The sequence below is a fragment of the Mustela nigripes genome, chromosome 2 (assembly GCF_022355385.1).
Source record: "Mustela nigripes isolate SB6536 chromosome 2, MUSNIG.SB6536, whole genome shotgun sequence".
Taxonomy (NCBI): Eukaryota; Metazoa; Chordata; class Mammalia; order Carnivora; family Mustelidae; genus Mustela; species Mustela nigripes.
The window spans coordinates 4,093,385-4,114,127 of NC_081558.1; the positions used below are offsets into that span (position 1 = coordinate 4,093,385).

The following is a 20,743-nucleotide window of genomic DNA, read 5'->3' on the forward strand; positions in this document are numbered from 1 at the left end:
GGCGGGCCGCCGCGGCACGACGGGAAGCCGGTCTGCCGGCTCGTGCACTGCTCCCAGGCAGAGGGCTTTTTCCCGCAGTTGCCCTTTCCTTCCGGCGCTGGGGCCCCACCCAGACCCGGCAGAGGAGATCAGACAACCCTTCCCCAGGCGGTGGGTTCCAGCCTGCGGCTGTGTCTCCACACAGCGATCCTCGAGCACCATTTGGTGGTAAAACCTAGCAGAAAAGTGCCCTCACGAAACAGGCAGCGCCGGTCCTCCCCAATCTGCCCTTCTCTGCTCTAGGCGAACTGCCGTCCAAGTCCGCACGTGGGGCCTCCCCTGACATCTCGGGGAGGTGCGTGCCACCAGCTGTTTATCTCTGGACCGTCTCGTTTTAAACAGGGAAAGGACCGTACTGACACTCGAGAAAAGCAGCAGGAGGCCCCTCAAAGTGACACGGACTGAGACAAAGATGGAAATAACAAAGCGGACAAAATGGCCCCTTAACCACACTCAAAATGGACATAGTGGGATTCTACGCATTCGACAAGAAAAGAAAAAGAACAAAGATAAGGAAGCAGGCGAACAATTCTAGAACCCTATCCCAAGCTGGCCAGGCTTTCTGGGAGGGGAGACAGCCTGGCCACAGTGCATGTAAGAGATACCCGAGGAACTGCAGGGGCCCCTCAAGGCCATGTCCCCAGAGCCCTCTCTGTGCTGCAGCCTCATGGTCAGGGACGGGGCTGCTGAAGGAGCCGCCAAGGGATTGGTTCCAGAGGTGTCTCAGGGTGGTCTCAGAGGCATGTGGTTAAGGACTCTGGTCTGATGATTATCACTGCGGCTGGCCTCGGCCAGGAGGAAGCACAGCTCCTGACTTAAGGGGAAGCTGGTCCTGGGATGAGGCTTAGCTAGCTGGCATAGAAGAAAGGCAGGAAACTCATACACCAGCTCCTAGAGAGCCTCCTGGTGCAAAACCCCTGCCCCTAAGGTGGAACTGGGTCTTCTTTCTCTTGCACCTGGAAGCATCCCCACTTTATAAAAGGCAAAGTGGCAGCTATATTCACATGTTCCCTTGCCCTGGGGCCCCAGGAAAAACAGTACCCATAGGGGCCACTCACCAGCACGCGCTCGCTCATGTTCTGGCCAAACACGAATTTGTTGCTGGCGGTGTCGGCACTATTGGTCGAGTTGTCTAAACTGAAGAGAAGGCACGCTGTGGGTGTGGGGCTCCCCATGGGAGCAGGGCAGGCCGGTGGCACACTCGCCTGTGCTGCACACGTGTGTGCACGGTCAGAGTGGGTAAAGGCCAACCCCTGGTGCAAAAAGCACGGCTGTAGGCACTGCTCAGCTTCCCCTGTGGGGGACAGGTCAGGCCCTCCAGGGGCAGGTGCTCAAAGCCTCTGAGTTAGGCTGTGCCGACGGGTAATCAGACCTTTGGCTCCTACCTCCAAGGGTCCATGGTGTGTGGGTACTATGTGACATGCCTGACAGCCACTTTTATCATCCCCGACCTCAAGGCTGGGGTCACTTCAGGGTGACTGAGGACATCAGTTTGGAGAGGCTGATCACAGAGGTCAGACCAGGCACCACCTACTTCCCTGAAAGAACCCACCAGTCCCCTGGCCTGCACAAAGGAGGGTACACCTCCCACCCCTGGGACACTGGCAGTGTCACTGGATGACCTCGGAGCAGATGTCACCATCACATTTTGTCCAGTTTAAAGAGTCACAGGTGTAAGCAAATCCCAACTTGGGAAATGCTACAGTGCAAAAAAACATGTCTTTCAAATAATATCCAATGTATCAAATAATATTGAATGCTCATCAAGGTCCGGGCAGCCAAGCATGAGGTCACCACTGTTCATGTCAGGCTTCCCTGAAGTCCAAAGTTCCTATGTTCTATCCGGTCTGGCGGCCTGTCTCCTAGGCAGGGACATACTTTCTGTCTGAAATACCCATGGGGCATCCAGGCCATCCTCGAGCACCACCACCAGCAGTGTTAGCCATCGGCGAGCCCAAATCCAGGGTAACGGGTCCTCATAGGCTAGAACCTGGCAGGTAACAGAAGGCGGCCAACCAGCCATTGGCCCACTGGCTTCTGCTCTGAGCATGAGATCCAGGTGACAGAGGTCACTCTGGGGGCCAAGCAGAACTGGAGTCCTGCCTTGCCTGTCTGTCAAATCTAAGCCTACCATCCTGGCCCCTCCACAGCTGTGCCCAGAGTGGGAATAAAGGGAGGAGCTGGGGGGGTGGGGGGTGGGGCGCAGGATTTTGGTGAAATCTGCTTCCTCCCACGCCCCCCCCATCCTGCCCCCCAGAAGGACTGGCTAACTCTTAGTCCAGCTGCTGTCTCTTCCCTGGAACCCAAGCTCAGGGTGATGGACAACTCTGGGCCGCTCTGAAGCTGGGCACCAGGCCCAAGACACGCACCTGGAACTGATATACTGAAGGAAATAGTTGGTCGCAGCTGGCGTTTCTGAACTGGGGTGGCCGGCATTCTCCATGTCAGCTACGTCAGTGTTCTCGTGTGTTAGCTGGGAAACAGAGGCAACACTTACTGCTCAGACCACCGCTGTTCGCGACCTCTCCGACTCTGCCCGTCTGCATACCCCCAGCCCACATGGCACAGCTTGTGTGTGTGTATGCGCGCGCCTGTGCACGCACACATGTGTGTGCACACAAGAAGTTGGGGGGGCTGTAATCAACTTCACCATTTCTGCTTTTAACAGTCGAGATAGAAAAACAGTTTGTAAGGCATCAGGAAACTTTTTCTACCTTGTTGAAACAAAACCAAACCCTCAGGTTGGCATCTTACTACCCTTTTCACTAATGCTCTGTAATGAGAGGTCATAAAACGCTTCCAAATCCAATATTTTAAGGGGTTTATCATGAATATAATAAAAGCACTGTTTCTTAAGGGCTTCTTTAATGTTAACTGCCATGTCGGCTCTGTTAAATGTATCACCGAATGTGATTCTCCCGGGAACCCTGAGAGGTGGATATCATCAACCTCGTCCTCTGAGTGAGAGCAGAGGCTCGGGGTGCCAGGAAGTCGCCCCCACCCAGAAGGTGGCATGTAACTGTGAGACCACAGATCCTGTGAGTCCTGGGCCTTTGTAAGATGTGGTCCCCCACCCCAATTTCAAGGCAGCCATCCCCCTAACCTCTCGGAACAGAATCGACCTGACAGTGCAGGCCAGGACCCTGCTCCCCAAAACGGGTGGATCTCAAGGCCCTTCCTTCTCCTGTGTCCTCCTCCCTGAAGCGAGCAGCCCCCAAGGGGCTCATTACTGTGGCGAAAGCCATGCAGCAGCAATGCCTATTTTTCGCCCCTGGGAACATGTGATTCTGTTGGACAGTGAGCACCGAAGGAGAAGGCAGACGGCACAGCCTGGTGTTTTCCACGTGCCGGAGAGACTTCCATTCCCTTTCCTCAGCATCATGGACATCGGGGCTAGACTGATGTTCGGGGGGGCGCCGCCCTGATGTCACCCTGACACTGCGGGGTGTTGGGCGGCATCCCCGGCCTACACCCACTGGACGGGCAGCAGTGCCTACACCCCAGTTGTGACAACCACAGATATCCCCAGATGCAGCCACTGATGCTGTCTCTCAGGCTTTTCAAGGAGCTCCTGCCAGATAAGCTGCTGGAAATGGCCCAAAGGGACACTCCATCACGGTGGCTGGGAAGGCAGTGCTGCCCCATTCTAGTCTCCCAGAGCAGCGGTGCACGGGGTCCCTAGCCCAGACCCCTGTCACTGCCAGATGCTCTCCACCCCCGCCTCAAAGTCCCCAGACTGTACCAGTAGCCCTTGGGGGCCGCTAGGGGTGGGGTGGGGGGACAGGTGCCATTGCCTCTGATGGGAGGGGAAAGTTCTTTTTCTACCTGCCCTGCCTTAATAAAATAAGGTAATAATTCTCAAGGGTAACTTTGTCCCAAAGGGAACCCTCAGCACTACGAAGGGACACTTTTGGTTGCCACAACGGTGGGCGGGGGATACTCCTGGCACCTGCAGGATGGGGGGCAGGGACGCTGCCAGTACCCCAGAGCACCCAGGACAGGCCTGCAACAGCTGAGGATGAGCTGGTCTACACGCTGCTTCGTGCCAGGACAGGGAAGACCATGAGTCCGACCATAATCTCTCCGGCCACGCTGAAAGCATCGAGTCATGCTGCCTGTCTCCTTTGCTCTGAAAATGTGGGTTCTCAGGGATAGGCATGCTTGGCTGCCTCTGTCTGCTGCTCCCGGGAGAATGGGGGAGCCTGCCGGGGAGTGTGCCGGGAGCGGAGCAGTGCGGGATGGCGGGCATGCGACACAGGAAGCCACCAGAAGCACCACGAGTCACAGGACGAGCGCACAGGCACGGTCTTTGTCTCCACCTCCCGCCCTTTGTAAGGAAAAGCGGAGTTCCTGTGGTTTAACCCGGAGGCGGCGGAACAGACCGACCCAGGAGTGCAAGTGCTCATCCAGGCCTCTGGTCACACACCTTGACTCTGTCCCTCAGGTTCTGCCCGAACACAAACGCCTGCTGTGCAACTTGCTCTTTTTTCTCACAGTTTTCCTCCTCACAAGTATCGCTAGACTCATTTTTCTGGGGCTCTTTCTCCTAGTTAGAAACACAAACAAGACGACAACTGAAAAGAAGTAACAGGTTAGCCCCGAGAAGCAAGACAGGCTATCTCTCGCAGTTCCATCTGCTGGCTGTCTCCTCTGGCACAGGTCCCTGGGCGGCTGGCGCTGCCCAGGTGTGGCCTGTCCTCGTATCACCAGGGACGCCGGAGGCGGCGGGGCTGGGCCGCTTCTCGGTCTCCCTCCAGCTCCCAGCCGTGCAGCGGACCCGCTGCGCCGGCCGCCCTAGCTCTCCAAGTGTCTAAGTAGCAGCAGGTTGGAGAGATGGTCCCTAATTTTAATTCCGCTAACTGGTTTGAGGGGTGCGGGGTGAGGGTGCGCTCAGGGATGTTCTAAAAGTGAACTGTAGCCTATCGTCTCCACCATGTGTACTCCAACATCTCCAGGGGGTTTGGGGGAGGTGGAGGGTACAGAGCCTCAGGCAGCAGCTCAGCTGCCGAAACGGCCGAGGAGAAACACACACACATGCAACCTAGCTTTGTGTCCAGAAGCCTCGGTGAGGTGCTGCAGCTCGCACGTCAGATCTGCCTCTGCCCCCCGCAAACGCAGGCTCTTCAGAACATGCCCCTCATTCTCCAGCTGCCGGGCAATACTACTAGAAAACACATGCTTTTGGCCTATGTAACCCTCCCAGAACCCTAGACTTTGCCCAAAAAAAAAAAAAAAAACGCCGGGCCCCCCCCCCCCCCCCCGATAGATTTCTTCTGCTAGAACGGGCCCATGTGTATGAATCCCTGAGCTCTTCAGCTGTGGAAATGGGGCGGGCAGACATCTCTCCGTATAAAATGGCACGAGAACTCATCAATGGAAGCCAGTCCCCCAGACTCAGACTCAGGGACTCCCCAGAGGCCACCGGACAGAGTGCCCGTTGGCCACCTGCAGCGGGGCGGTGCGGGGCCCGGGGAGGGCCGCACTCCAGAACAGCGGACAGACCATCCCGGGCGTTCTAACAACTATGGACATCAGCTGCTGTTGCGCACGCACACCGCTGGGCAAATCCAGAAAGCCTCCTGCCCGCCCCCACCGCGCCACTCAGAGCAGGTGACTGTCCACACACTCAGAGAAGCTCCGAGAAGTTTCACGACCTCCCTGCCCAGCACAGACACACCTCAAGTGCTCGTGCCTCGTCGGAGGGACTTCTCCGTGCGGGGTTGTCGGGCGATGTCGCTGTCATGGCCCCCGTGCAGTCTGCTGGGATACTGACCCCGTTGGTGCCGCTGCTCGGGACTGCAAGGACAAGAGGACAGCAGGAGGGTCACCGGGACCTAGTGTGGGACCTCAAGTACGCCCTTCCACCATTTAGACCAATCGTGTAATTTCTCCTTTTTAAAGAAAATTCTTACATTAAAAAAACACAAACGAACCCAGAACTAAAACCTGACAGAAATGAGAGTGTCTTATCACTTATTCCACAAAGGAATTTTCAGTGTACTTAAAAGCGATACTGCTAACTAAGGTAAAGAAGAGAAAAAGAACATATATCGAACAAGGAACAATTACAAGTTTTAGAAAACACGGTTTTCCTCGTAACATCTTGAGTCTGCCGACTTCTCCCTGTGACTAGTCGGGGTCGCACGGCACACACAGGTTTCAATCTGGCTGACCGGCTGGCAGAGCGTATCAGAAAGCTTCCCTGTCGGAACTCTTTAGAGATCACTATTTCCCTCGTGCGGGATGTCGGATTGCTTCCGACGAAGAATTTTTGAATTACAGGGAGAGACAAGGAGGAAGACAAGAAAAACTCATGAATATTAAGAAACTAAAGTCCTGTGAGGACCACGAGCTGTGCGGAGACCAGGGAAATACGGTGAAGAGGCAGGGCTTCTGGACAACAAATCAGGTGAAACTGCACACATGACCCAAATGACCCTTCAGGTCTCTTGCACACATGGGCCGACTTTCACCTGCAAACTTGCTGGGACGGACTGCAGAGACTCGGGAGGGAGCCAGCTTTTATGAAGCCAGCGTGTGCAGAAAGCACGCTGGTCACCCTGGCCTGGTGCCACAGGGAGACAGTGGGACCACGTTCTGGCCTCCCTGGGCTTGCCGCGGACTTAAGGGATTGCTTCCCCGGCTCTAATTCTGAGTTCAGCAGATATGGCCGAAGTCACCTGTGTCAAAACACAGCTGTCCCACACCCACTTCGCGAATGCTCTACACCCTGCCGTGGAAGCCTGGGTGCTAGGGCTGTTTCTTACCAGTCTGTGAGAGTGCCTTTGGCTGTGGGGCTTGTAACACTGCCGGGCGAAGCACACTCCGCTGTTGCTCCTTGGGCTTCTGACTCGGCAGACCTGAGAACAGAGGTTGGCTTGCCTGGGGCCCTTGGACCTCGTGGGCAGAAACACACAGCCCCGTACTGGCTCTCAGGGGTTTTCCAGAAATTAATTCAGTGAGTACAGTAATGCTACAGGGGGAAACCAAGGGACAGCTGTCCTCAAGCATTAAGCGCAGATGGTGCAGGGAAAGCAGAGAACCACAGGCAGCCCCCCAGAGCTTAGGACTGTGCTCAGGCTCACATAAAAATACCCTTTGCACCTGCTTTTCCAAGTGCCATGCCGAGAAAATCCATCTGCCAAACACAGATTGGGCAAGAAGCTCGAGAGAACGCTTCCAACTCTGCACCACTGCCAGGCCCTGCTCCCCAGCGGCATGCCACTGGATCGTGGCCACTCTGCTAATTAGGCCTTCTCCATGGCACGCTAGGGCCGCGATGCTCGGGAAACACAGCCTGAACCAAGTGAGCTACTGCTGGGCACAGAGCCCCACAGCAAGCCAAGTCTGCTCCCTCCCCACCCAACCTCATCCTCGGTGGTGGAGGGCTCATGGTGGGGACAATCCCCTTGGTCTGATGGGCTCCTAAAGTGGCTTTTCAGGGTGCATGCGCCAGGGAACTGAGCTGACCAAGAGAGCAGGCTGAGCCTGGAGCGTGCCGCCCGGGCTGCATAAGGCAGCTGTGCGAACAGATGCAGAGGCAGGAAGGGTGTGAGACAGACGGCCCTTTCACTTTCCTCCTTAAAGGTGGGCACCTACCTGCACTGGGTGCCTGGCCGTGGATCAATGTTGGTGGCTTCAACCGGAATCCACTGCTCTTTTCCTCTACAAGCACAAGACAAAAGATAAAAAGCAGGCCTGCCTAGGCAGTAGCAAAGCTGAGAGGGTCAAGGGCAGGGGAAAACTGTGGTCTCGACCTCAGTGGCCATGAGCCCGGAGAACCAGAGAAATGTTTCCAAGTTAGAACCGAAATGCAGAGCCCGGTTCAACCAACCAAGGTTATAAGGCAGCTTGGACGAGGAGGCGCCGGGTGGGGGTGGGGGGTTGCAGGAAGTGCTGGCTCCAGGCTAGGTGCTGATGGTGAGACTGGGGTGGGGGTGGGAGCTGTCGAAGGCGAGAGACAAAAGTGACAGTGCAAGGCTGGTCCACCCCTGGGCCCTGGAGAATGTCAGGGAGCCACCCAATAAAGGTCCCTGGGACCAGTCTCCCTTTCTTAGAGGACTCGTCAGAGCATGCATGTGTAATCAGGAGAAGCCTCTGTGCTACCAGCAGATGTCTGGGAAATGAGACACGTCTTCTGCAGTGAAAGATCAAAGGTGGCAGACGGCAGGCTTGCTCTCTCTTTCCAGATGTGCCCGGAGAGCTTCACCTTGCTGCTTCCTGAGAACACTCGAAGGCTCAGGACAAGGAAAGGAAAGGAAGCAGGGTGACGGCTTAAAACCTGGTTTTGGCTGGGCCAACTGGTCCACACTGGTCCTCTGTGTGTGCTGGTGTAGTGGCCTATCTCATAAGGGGGTGAGGAGTGGGGAGAGTCTAATCTGCCTTGACAGGAAAGATCAGCAGAAAAAGCCTTGTGATTCCAAGAGATCAGGTCTGTTCCTGGGAAAGCACAGGGACGGCCACACCCGGGGCCACCAGAGGAAGCCTCACTTTTGTGCTAAGGTCCAACTCATCAGAAAACACCCTTGTCAGGGTGCAGGAAACAAGATCAATACACAAATATCAATTGTATCTCTGTGTGAGCAATGAACAGTCCAAAATGAAGTTATGAGAACATGTTACTCCATTTATAATAGCACCAAAGAGAACAGTACTTGGGAATCAATTTAGCAAACAAAAACCACAAAACATCATTGGAAGAGAGACAAAACGAATGGGAGGAGGTCTTAGAAGATCACACAGTACGCGACTCTGTTTACATGAAACACCCAGAACAGGCAAACCCTTGCAGACGGAAAGTGGATTCTCGGTTGCCAGGGGCTGGGGGAGGGGGTGCTAAGTAACTGCTCATGGGGATGGGTTTCTCTTTGGGGTGACAGAATGTTCTAAAATTGATGATGGTGGACATACACAACTCTGGATACTCTAAAAACCACCCAGCTGCACACCGAAACAACACGAATGCCTTATCAGACCAAACTCGGAGGCATAAAACAAAGTCAAATCAGAATTCTCAATGAAGCAGGAAAGCCTCCTTCCTGCTGTCTGCACGTTGGTCGGCCAAACTGTTCTCCCTGGGCCAAAACAGAATTACAAAAGCTCTCACTGCTAGTTAGTATGAGGGAGCGGAGTCCACCAGGCTGCCAAGAGCCTGCGTTAGTGGAGTTGGGGTCTCTCCCGTAAGAGAGGGGTCATACAAACCACACTCAGGAGAATGAGACGCCGCAGATGCAGGGGAAGACATGCTGCCAGATGTTCCCTTTTAGGAGAGAAATAGTGAATCCCATTTCCAAAGCTCAGGACTATTCAGAAGATGACTGGCAATTTACAAGCATTAAAAAAATTGGAGATGAAATTCACAATTGAGATAATTTTTGAAAGACCTTACAGCTGGGTTTGCAGTGCTTACGTCGCAATGACCAATCGCTCTCCACCTTCCCACCCTGTGTGGAGCAAAACTAGCAGCCACTGACCCTTGCAGCCAGCTGAGGCTGGCCAGCCAGGGCGCAGGCCTGGTTGACCACTACCCCCCATCCCCTAGCACAGGGCCTGGCACCTGGCCCACCCCACAGACGCACGAGAGATCACGCAGCACGCCGCTGGGAACAGATGACGGACAAGACAGACAAGGCGTGCCACACCTGTCATGGCAACTGAGGACCGGGGACAGAAGGAGCCCAAGGCAGCAGGGAGGCGTGCTCACAGGGCAGCCAAGCCTTGGCCCGCCCGCAGTCCACATCTTCACCAACATAGACACGCTCTCTTTTCTTGACCTCGAAAAACTCACTTTGCCTACAGCACAGGCCAGGGTGCAGTGAAAAGCTGTTGCTGATGGCCAGAGCCCTAGCACATAGGACAGGGTCACTGAGGTGAATGAGCGACTGCGCCTACGCCTTTTTTTTTTTAAATAAGATTTTATTTATTTGACAGAGAGACAGAGAGAGCGAGCTCACAAGCAGGCAGAGAGGCAGGCGGGGTGGTGGTGGTGGTGGCAGGCTCCCCGCTGAGCAGAGCGCCCAATGCGGGGCTCAATCCCTGAGCCCTGAGATCATGACCTGATCTCAGGCAGAGGCTTAACCCACTGAGCCACCCAGGCACCCCTCGTGCCTGCATCTTGAGGGCACACAAGTGCCCCACTGTGAGCTCACTGGGGTAAGAGATGGTTCCCTCTAAAGCAGCCTCCATGCCCCTCCTAATTATGCCTGAAGCAAGCGGGCTCCTTTGAGGGTGCTTTCTGCCCTGCCTTGGGAAAGGCCCCAAGTGACGTGTGGGGAAAGCAATGCTCATCCCCAGAGGAACTTCAACTTGGCATATGCCAGAGGCTGAAAAGACTTTAAGAGGAGACAGCCCGGTGGAGGCTGGGCAGGGGCAGGGGGGCACCAGGGCAGGTGGAGGGGGTGCTTGGCATGTGCGGGGTGTGGGGAGGGGGCTAAGAGCGACGGGGACAGGTACTGCAGACAGAGAGAGCCAGGTGTCTCCCAAAGAGAGGCAGAAGTATGAAGCAGGGAGCCTCAGGTGAACCCCGTTGGTGCTGGACTAGAAGCACACGTGAACCTAGGGGTATCCACACATGCAGACAGATACAGACAGAGTACAGGTGTGCGCATATGTACAGGGGGGTGTGTCCCTGTCTCTGGGCACAAAGGGGGCCCAAGCGCCATGAGAGCCCGGCGGCGGTGAGCACGCAGATCTTTGGTTCTGGAGACGGCGCTCCACTGAGAAGGACCCGTGAGGGCTGATGATGAACCTGGAGCCTCTTGTTAGGACAGAAAAAAGTGCTTCAAATAATGAGCTGTGGCAAAAGGACACAGGAACCTGCTTCGTAGGACTCCCGCAAGCCAAATCTGGGACAATTAAAAAAGAAATTCTGTGCTAGTAAGGACAGAACAGAAGCTGCCGACTAAAGCAGGAATCCACGTATCCATCTTGCTGTGCAGCCGTAACAAGGGGCTAAGTGGGCAGGAAGGACCGCTCTCTTGCAGAACTCCAATTAAGTGCACTAGTAACAGGGAAGGTGGAGCCCCCCCAGCCCCTCGGGCGGTCAATCGTCAGGGTAATGACTAATCCCGCACCGGTGGAGGCGGACAGTGGGCAGCAGTGAGAGGACTGGGCTTTCGTGGCATCTCAGAGTCTCTCCAGAACACAAGGGGATGATCTCACAGTGGAGAAACTGACAGAGCCCTCTCCAACCCAGAGAGTGAAATCAGCCCCACAGGTACCAGGACAGGCCAGCTCCACGCACCACCCAGGACGGGACAGCGCGAACGCAGCTTCACTTCTGAGGAGTTCTAGCCCCAAAGGCACTACCTGGGCGGAACCACCAGGAATCACTGGACAAACCCAGACAGAAAAACTCCAAAATTCCTGGCCTGTAATCTTCAAGGCCATAAACATCAAGCAAAGAATGAGGAAGTATTCCAGACAGAAGGCGAGATATGGGGTATATGATTCGGACCTCTCTGCTATGAAGGCGGACATCATTGGGACGACTGGGGAAAATCGAATGTGCAAAGGGATAGGAAACGCCTTACAAAATTCTTTTGTCAGTTAAAAATCCCTCCCCCCGCAAAAAAAAAAAAAAAATTAAAGCTGAAAAACAAAGGGAGGCAGGCAAGGACAGAAGAGGACTGACAGGACTCCAGCCTGCCTCAGGGACCAGGAAGTGAGGCTGCGTCGGCCCCTCGCAGCAGGCCTGGGAACCCCCGTCTTCTCAGGGCGGCCTTGCTCTCAGTGCTGCAGGGTCAAGGTTTTGTGGGGCAAGAGAAGGGAGGGAGGCCGTCACTCACAGATCTCAGAGCTGATGATGGCGAGATCTGGAATGGAAACGGACGGCACGAGGTGACTTAGACGCACCTCTAGACGCGGGGCCTGGTCCCCTAGACCGGAACAGGATCATGTCGGCTAACACCGCCCCTCCAGCTCACAGCGCTACATGCTAAGCCAGCACTCCCCAGGTTCCCAAAGACTGACAAACCAAACTCCTTCTCAGGACCCGATGAGGGGTTCAGCTCAAAACAGTCTGCTTTCAGAGTCAAAATAAAGTCTATTGTTTGAAATGGTGCTATTGAATCAGCCCCCTAAGTTATAAAAGCATCACCCTCACGGCAGAGTATGACTTATCTTGCAATGCTTTTGAAGTCGGCAATGAATTTATATAAGGCAGGTTGGGTTAGAGAATTCGGGTAGTTGAACTTGCTCATTAAATCTTTTATGAGGAATTTCAGCCACGTGGGAGAAACTTTCAGGAAATCTTGGGAGCTGGATCTCTAGCGAAAGACCAAAAAAGGAAGGTTCCATAGTCTTCAGAGGGGAGCAAGCTACTTTCCTTTGAGGTTTAAAGCTGTCATTAAATATGCTTACATATTTATCTGAACAAGTCTAAGCAATATGGATTAATGTGAGATTCTAATGCACAGGAAAGGGTCTGGAAAATTCCATCGACCTCACAGCAGTTACCTTGGGGTGAGAGAGAGAAAGGGGCAGGGCAGGCAGATTGTTTTACTCTACGTATTTCCCACTTGCCTTTTCAAAAAAGCGGTATGAATGTATTACTTGTGTATAATTTTGAAAAACGAGTAATATACCTCTTTATAGTTGCTTTTTGTTTTTGAAAAAACAAATGAACAAAAACCAAAGAACAAAAAAAAAAAAAACCCAATCAACACCTTAAAGACTTCTTGTGACCAGGCCCTCCTGCAGAAACAAAAAAAAATTAAGGTCTTATGAAGCCTGCCTCATGCTGGATTCCAAATCTGAGCTGAAGATTTGGGAAAACATTTAGGAACTGAAAAAGAATCCGGTTTTTAAATTGCCCATTCCTTTTTAAGATCTTATTTTACAGTATCAACTACTTTTCATCCCAGGAAAACCCCCAGTGACTGGTAGTAAAAGGCAAAGGGACATGAGGGCTCACCTGGTTCTGAGTCAGAATTGCCTGCAGATGGCTCGCAGAAGGTTGATGGCATAAAAACATTGTTTTTTGATACTGTCGACAAGGAGGTGCGGGCAGGGAAGGGAACAAGAGGAAAAACAGTGTGAGTAGGCAGGGCACACAGGCACCCGATCACCTCTCCCACCTGAAGGCTCCATCTCCAAGCCAGACTGTGGGGAGCTCAGCATTACGAATTGGGCCTTTAGATGCTGTGGTCTACTGTGGCCGCCTGTCTTGTCCTCACGACCCTGGCTTTCCTTGGTACTACAGGCCCCAGTGGGAGCAGCCAGGAGAGAAGCAGAATGAACCGGATGTACCAAGCCTCAGGCCCGGCTCTCTGTCACCTGCCGAAGGCTCGCTGGTTGGCTGCGCTCGTTGGCTGCGCTCCTGTCCCCTCACCTGTTTGGGACCTTATTTTACACTTATCCACTGCTTCCCTGGGTGCGGGCCAGGCAATAATGCAATGGGCCTCAGAGCTGAAGAACTAACTGGGTAGAGAGAACACAGCTAAGCAGAATCAGAGTGCAGACACAGACCACGCCTTTCAAGATAGCAGCTCCTGTCCCCACCCCCAGGGATTAAGAGCTGACTATTCCCTCCGCCAGTGCGCTGGAGCAGAAGGGAGAGGCTTGGCCGTCCTCTGCCCCGTAGCCTCTGGCCATAGCACACATCACCATTCTTCTCTGCTGCACCGTCTACCACAGGATGCGGCTCAGCAGGGCACAGTGATCGGGAAGGAATACGAGCGATCAGGGAGCAGAAGTTCCATCAAGCCCTCCTCCTCTGGGAGCTCACAGCGCCCCATCACCAAAGAGAGTTCTGGGGCCACTTGGTTCGATATGTACTGTGTATGTGTATGTGTCTGCGCATCTCAACCAGGTGGCCAAGCTCTGGGCCCATGGCTGGAGGGTCAGGAGGACACTCTGCTTCCCACTTCCTACACCTTTAGTCTAGAGACATGGCCACAAACCTGGGAAGGCGGACAAGTGATTAATGCCCAGAGCCCCCAACAGGACGGACAGTCCTTTTCCTCTATTTCAGAGGAACCCTTTCTTGGTGCATCTTCTTTTAGTCCACGACCTCACGACCCTCTGTCAAGTGTCACTGGTTCCAGAGGGGGGCACCTCCAGCTTCATTCCTGACAGAGACCGAGTCTCAGGCCGATTCTAACTGGACGTGGGCACGAGAGCGGCGCGAGCGTGAGGCATGGCTGGGGGCGGCGGGCTCCCGAGCTCGGACGAGCCCACCGACGGGCGCCGCGCTGCCGCGGTTACCTGACTGCGAGGGCGGGAACTGGGTTGAAGAGGACGTCCTTTCTCGCTTGACGGGAGGGCAGTAATTTCCATCTTCTCGGTCGGAATCTGTGGAAGAGGAGGAGGAGCAGAAAAATCAGGCTGCTTCCACTTTTACAACCAAGGAGAACGAGACGTTTTAGAGATTTCCTCACCTTCTCCACCTTCAGGGCTGGAGCCTCCGGCTGGCCTCTGAAATGAGAGCACACGGCAGGGCGGTGAGCGAGGGCCGGGCTGCCCAGCACCCGGCAGCTTGAGTTCTGTCGTGAACGGATCCTGAAACACAGCCCTCAGGGCCAACTCCCTGAGCTCAGGCATCCAGAACGTGGACAGACTTCCAACCTAACGCTCAAAAACCCTCCCAGGAGCCCTGTGTCTGCCTCACCAGGCCATGGGCTGAGGAGTCCTCCTAAAGGCTGAGAAGGTGTATACTGCACGAAGACTAGTTTCTCTCTCTCTGCACAGGTCACAGCTGACTGTGTGCCACCCCCCAAATCAAGCACAGCGAAACATCATCTGGCTGAAATTCATTCTGCCAAGAGCTGGTGCGACCTGCTCCACTCTGGAGGGCAGCAGGACTGTGTAAAATGGTGGCCTAACACCGATCGCAGCACTTCCCCTTCCCTGGCGTGGCCCGGCCCGGCCTACACTGCGGAACCTGCTCCAAGGTAGACCAGTACTTCCAGAGCGACAGAGGACTCTGATGCTGCGGACCTAAGTCTGCTGCAAAGTGTTCAGAATGCAATTGTCCAACATAACAACTCGGCACACCACACGACCTACCGAGAAATCACAAGCGAAGACAGAAGGCGGCCGAAGAATATCCTCCTTAACAACCTTTAGCTTTAGAGTGTGAACAACGAGCCATGGAGAAGCCTTGAGATGAGCCCCGCTCCCACCCCTAGAGCATATCCAGTCCCTCACAGACTTGCAACTTTTCATAACTCAGCAGCCAGAAGCAGACGTCAAGGGGTGAACCCCACTCCTCCTGGGCCACTCGTGTGAGCACAAGCAGAGGAGCCAATTTTCTTATTTTCAGAAAAGTCCCTAGGGGTCAAGTTTAGCCAAAGGAGGACCACCTGCCTCGAGGAGCGGTTGGGGTTAGAGGCACGCGTGGGAATGTGCTCTGTGAGCTGCAGGGTGGGGTGGAAATGCAGCGACTGCCCTCAGTAACGGGCTGTGGGCACGGCGAGAGCCCTGGCGGCACAGTCTCCGTGAAGGGCCACGTGCATATGCCACCATCTTAGTTTGCAGACAGAGGCCCAGAGTCTGTGGACCCCGACCTTAGAGACAGGGAGAGAAATGGATCTCAACCTGAACTCTCCTCCAAAGTGGGCCAACAACTTGGGTTTGAGTCGGAAATGCAAGCCTCCGTGAAAGGGTGAGGCCTGCTGCCCCCACGCCTGCCAGGGGGGATCAGAAGGCTGCGAGGAGGCCGTCCGGCAGAGCATCTGGGACGCAAATCCCTCCTAACAGAACAGGGGCCAACCCTCCTCGGGGCGACTGTGAAGGTACTGCTGCGCCCCAGCTGGGCACTGACCGGTGACGGGACCATGAGACAGAGCACAAAGGTGCTCAAGCCCCTGGCAGGCCCAGCTCTGACACCTGAAGGTACACGTCGGGTCAATCATTTCGCTCACACAGGCTTCTGTTTCCTTCCTTGGGAAACGGGGGTGCCAGCACCTCCGCCGCAGGGGAGGTAAGCAGGTGAGGCAGCCTTCCACCTGACCCGACACCCAGCCAAGGTGGACACGTGGACTGCCGCGGGGTGGGGGGTGGGGCTCTCCCAGCAAGCTCACTTCTGCTGGATGTTATGCCCCTGGGAAGTCAGGATACGGAGTCATGTCCCCAGGAATCCAGATGAGGGATCAGGGTGGGCGACCCAGGTGGGTGTTAAGACGGTCCCGAGCCCAGGACTAAGTGTTGGCGGTGATGCCGAGACCCATACTCTGGCTGCGCTTTCCTTTCCCTGGGTCCAGGCCTGGAGTGGAATCTAGTAACACAGAGCCAAGCCACAGCAGGCCTTTTCTCTCGGGACTGCCCCCTTCCTTGGGGGCCATCCCTGAGGTGCAGTCATCTGGCACCTCCTTCCTATTCCTTCACAGTGGCTGGGCCCACTCCCAGCTCCGGTCCCATGGCTACTGGCCTCTCTCCTGTCATTCAGTAAGATCCCAGTCCCACAAGTGACAGCCTCTTGGATCCCGTGGGATCTGCCACTTCGACAGCGACCTCTGGGATCCTGAAATGGCCTTGTAGACACCACTCCCTCGTCAGCTGACTTTTCCCTCTGCTCGCTCTTCCCTGGCTTCTCACATGAGAACCCCTCAGTCCTGCCCCCTGCACCTCTCCCTCTGATGAGCGTCACCTGAGCCAGGGTCCCCAATAGCTCGAGTTCCGAGAGGGCACTGGGCCCAGCCCACAGCAGGAGCTCACCTGGAATTTGTTCAGCAAAGGGACACAAATCGCAGCCCTCTGTGGGCCTCAGAGATGCCGCTAAGGCATGGGTCCCCGTGTTACACATGAACAGTGGCCCTGAAAGCTCGCTAGACTCTAGCTTCCTGTTTCCTCACCTGCCAAAAAGGGTACGCCTCCCCCCGCTCAACCCCAAGACACTGCCACACCTACCTTCGCTTTGCCCTGCTGGCTAGCAGGGCTCATTTCCGTGTGTGTGGATTTCCAGAAATCTACAGATTTCTGATTTCATTCCACTGTGGTTGGAAAAGACCTGGCATGATTTCAGTCAGTTTAAGTTTATCAAAACTTGTTTTGTGGTCGAGCGAATGGTCTGCTGACTTCAGGATGTCCGGGCGCTCTGCAGCACAGTGCCCTTGGTGTTCCCCAGGGCAGATGGCTCACTAGGCCAGCTGAGATTAGAGTGCTGTCCAGGCCCTCTCTCTTCTCCACCTTCAGTCCCGATGCTCTACTGACTACCGAAGTACGGTGCTGAGCTCTCCAAGGTTATGACCCAATTGTTTCTTCTCCCTTCAGTTCTGTCCGTTTTAGCTCTGTATACTTTGGAGCTCTTACGGGCACGTAACTTTCTTATCTATGCCAACAACACCCCAAATCTTCCAGGAATCTGAGTTTCTTTTAGAACTTGATGAGTGCTAGGGGTCCCTCCCTGCAAGTGGGCCCAGACCAGCAGCTGAGGCCTCGGGGTCCCTTGCTGTCTGTGTCCGCCGCAGCCTGTCTCCCTCCTGGCTTCTGAACACGCCAGCACTGCTCCTGCCTCCACGTCCTTTCCGTGTGTGCCACCCCCAAGGCCGGGAGCGCACTTCTGGCCTCGCCAAGGCCCTTCCCAGTCTCCGCCAGGGTGAACCCGTGCTCCCTCACTGCCCTACCACCGGCGAGTGGAAGCTGCTCCTCTCACCTCACTGACCAGCCTCCCTCAGGCCTCGCTAGCCTGTTCTGTGTACCAGCTGGAAACGATCTACCGTGTCCATCTGGCTGCTCTGCTCACAGCTCAGGCGCACAACCCCCAGGAGGCTGTGCGCAGAGATGATCGGCATGTATTCACTGTACAAATGGAGCCCGAGTGGCCCATAGCTCCTTCAGTGACCTGGAGAAGGAAAGTGCCTGGCCAGACAAGATTCAATCCAGGAGACCCTCAAACCCACACTCTAAATCTCTTCTAAGAGGCATGTGTGTGACTGGCCTCTTGGTCCCGGAAAGGCTAAGAGGCCAAGGCCAGGGGAGGACAACACAGGAAATTGCACCACCAGGGAGAACCTTCCAGAAGCTGCTGGAATCTCCTGTGCGGTCTGAACTAGCTAACTCAGAAGCAGTGAGGAAACTGATGCCAGCAACTTTCCTCAAAAGGAGCTAGCCCAAGGAAGCAAGGAGACAGAATGTATGAGAAATCATTTCTGCTTGCCTGTGGATACACCGACTCTTTCAGAAATCCTCAACAGTGGCCGGCGTGAGAAGTCTGATGTCTGCACCTCCCATCCCCCGCACTGCACTGAAGGTCTGTGCTCGCTGTCTTAGTGTCTTATGCTGTCTTTTCCCCCAACAGGGAAAGGTCTGGGGTGAAGCAACTCCCCTTTATGTCACCCCGGCCCCAATCGAGGCCAATGCTGGCTCCACACACGCTCTGTGCAAACCCAGCAGCCTGGTGGTCGGGGGCCACCCCTCACCCCAAGCGAGGGAGAAAGCCACTCCGGGGTCAGCTGAGAACAATGCCTGGATACACACAGGGTGCGCCCTGTAGCCGCCAACCCTCAGAGCTTGCAAGTCTGCATCCAAAGCCACGGCCACGGCCTCTCATGTGAAGCGGACTCTGAGAGCAGGCTTCCGGGATTCCTCTCTGCGGAGGAACCAGCACGGAAGCAGGTGTCAAAGCCCCATTTCTGCCTCTGCCTCCTCCCACACGAGAACCCACCTCTGTGAAGATTAGGGCTTTGGGACAATACCCAGGTGACACTGGGGTCAGCGCCCGCTTGGGACACCATGACGAACATGTTCCAAACCAACTTTTACATAAGGGGGCAACAAAGAAAGCAGCCCAAGGAGAGTCTGTTCATGCACTTCCCGGTGTGAGGCAGCATGAACGAGCAGAGTGGGCTTACAGAAGATGCAAAGCCCCACGCTGGCGGCGGCTGGGGCGGGGGGCGGGGGAGAACGGGAGGAGTAGCACCCCACTCTCCTCAGAGCCACGGGAACCAGGGGGGAGCGGCTGATGTTGTGGGGTGTGCACATCCTTGCCCAGTATGAAAGAGATGGTAACATCTAACCCAGAATGGGGGCCTGGAATGGCCGATGTGGGCCACTTCAGTTCTTCGCAGAGAATGAAACTGAAAACTGACCATCGTTACCACTTCTCAAGGATTCCGCCCCTCCCTCCCAAACCCTGGAAGAACATGGCCCGCATGGTGCGGCCTCAAGGAGGACCAAGGTGCCAGGCCAGTCCAGGGGGGAGGAATGGAGCTGGACGCTGTGTCTCAGAAGCTGACACACAGGGACACACACAGGGACAGTGAGCAGGAATGAACAGCACCTGGGGCCTTCCTGACTTCCCAGACAAGACCAGAAAACAAGACCACGCCAGACCCCCGTTTGGTCTGCCTGGGCCCCAGTGATCTCGATATGGACTGACCGGTTATAAAGCCCGCCGTCTGTGGCTGCAGGAAAATGGATGCCCGGGACGAAAAATCAACCACGGGAGGAGCCTGCTGACTTGTCCCTGTCTTCAAATGGACCACTGGTCATTCCCAGATGACCAGCTCAGAAGTTCTGCCCAAAAAGGCAGACACCGGGAAAGAAAAAGAGCGGTGGCCTCCAAAGCTCTGAATGTTGGGTGGGAGCAGAACACAGGTCAAATCCCGAGCAGAAGCTGGAAGATGAGGGAAGCTGTCCAGCCAGGGGTCTGGTGCCAGAACCTGTCTAAGCTTCCTGGTGGGTCTAACAAACACATTTCAGGCTCCACAGGGCTTAAGCTCTGAGCTTCAGTCCAGGGGACTTAAGCCAGGCTCGCAGTAAGCACTAAGAGCTGCCTGCTTTCTCTGGATCAGAGAGCTTCATCTGGATGCGGTCTGGTCTTCTCCAAGCTGTCTTCTGAGAGCCAGGAGGTCTGATATATAGAGGCTTGTTCCCGGCACTGAGTCTTTGACGGCCAGCGTCTGGGGAGACTGAAAGATGAGCGCGCCCTCTGTCTGCACCAGTTCAGCGGGCCACGATTTATTACAGAGAAGCCCCAGCTTTACGTTCCCTCCGGGGATCCCGCAGTAAAGAACAGAGTGAGCGTGCGGGCGCGACTGGCCGGGTGAGGGCGGGCGCTCCGCTGCATTCCACTGTGGTAGGGGCGAGATCCCAACCTGTTTGGCTGCAAAAGCGACCAGTCCGGGCAACCCAAAGAAATGCGGCAGCCTGAGAGGAAGCTGGGATCGGGTTCCATTGGCCTTGAGTTATGCCCTAATTGACCGAAGAAAACACTTACTTTGCCTTGAACACACCCAAACACTAAAGAACGCCGGTTAATGGGAGTCAGTGGCAACAAGCTGGAGTCTTTTGCACTGAAAGCCCAAGGCAGCGAGCCCTGGTTGGCTCAGAGTTGTCACCAAATGATGTGACAGTGGCACTGTCGGGACTGGGGACTCCTACAGTTACAAGAGCTAAAAGCAAAGAGCACGTGCGTATGTCGTGCGCATGGCCTTTACCGCTATGCTGGTACAGTCATCAACCGCTCCCCCCTCCAGTCCTGACTTCCTCCTACAGTGACCCACAACCCATCCTGAGGTTCCCGACTGTTAACACTTGACTTTGCAGGGCAGGGCTGGGGATGGTTTGAATTTCTTGGGATTAGAGTCTCTGACTCAAAGTCCACAGGAACCGAGAAGTCAAGTCCCACTGGCTAGGCCTCAGAAATCCACATCTGGCCGAGCCACAAGCAGAAGGTGAGACCCCCCTAGGTGCCTCTGGAGCAGCAGCTGCTGGGCCACAACCTCTGTGACCTACCCGTTTGCTACTCGCAACTGAAAGCCCT

The 20,743-nt window shown here is 55.2% G+C and overlaps 1 protein-coding gene across 9 annotated transcripts in view; it reads right to left on the reverse strand.

Annotated features, from left to right (window-relative positions):
• The window catches only part of RANBP3 (RAN binding protein 3), a 51,729-nt gene that overhangs the window by 5,062 nt on the left and 25,924 nt on the right, over positions 1-20,743 (reverse strand). For 5 of the 9 annotated variants that reach the window (XM_059388770.1, XM_059388769.1, XM_059388774.1 and 2 more), the window contains 9 exons: positions 14,418-14,454; positions 14,245-14,331; positions 12,953-13,024; positions 7,639-7,704; positions 6,807-6,899; positions 5,717-5,835; positions 4,466-4,585; positions 2,409-2,512; positions 1,098-1,176 (listed from right to left, as the gene is read on the reverse strand). In XM_059388770.1, coding sequence (XP_059244753.1) covers positions 1,098-1,176; positions 2,409-2,512; positions 4,466-4,585; positions 5,717-5,835; positions 6,807-6,899; positions 7,639-7,704; positions 12,953-13,024; positions 14,245-14,331; positions 14,418-14,454 — 777 coding nt within the window. The remainder of the gene's footprint in view (positions 1-1,097; positions 1,177-2,408; positions 2,513-4,465; positions 4,586-5,716; positions 5,836-6,806; positions 6,900-7,638; positions 7,705-12,952; positions 13,025-14,244; positions 14,332-14,417; positions 14,455-20,743) is intronic. The other 4 variants (XM_059388772.1, XM_059388771.1, XM_059388776.1 and 1 more) reach the window with 2 other exon arrangements.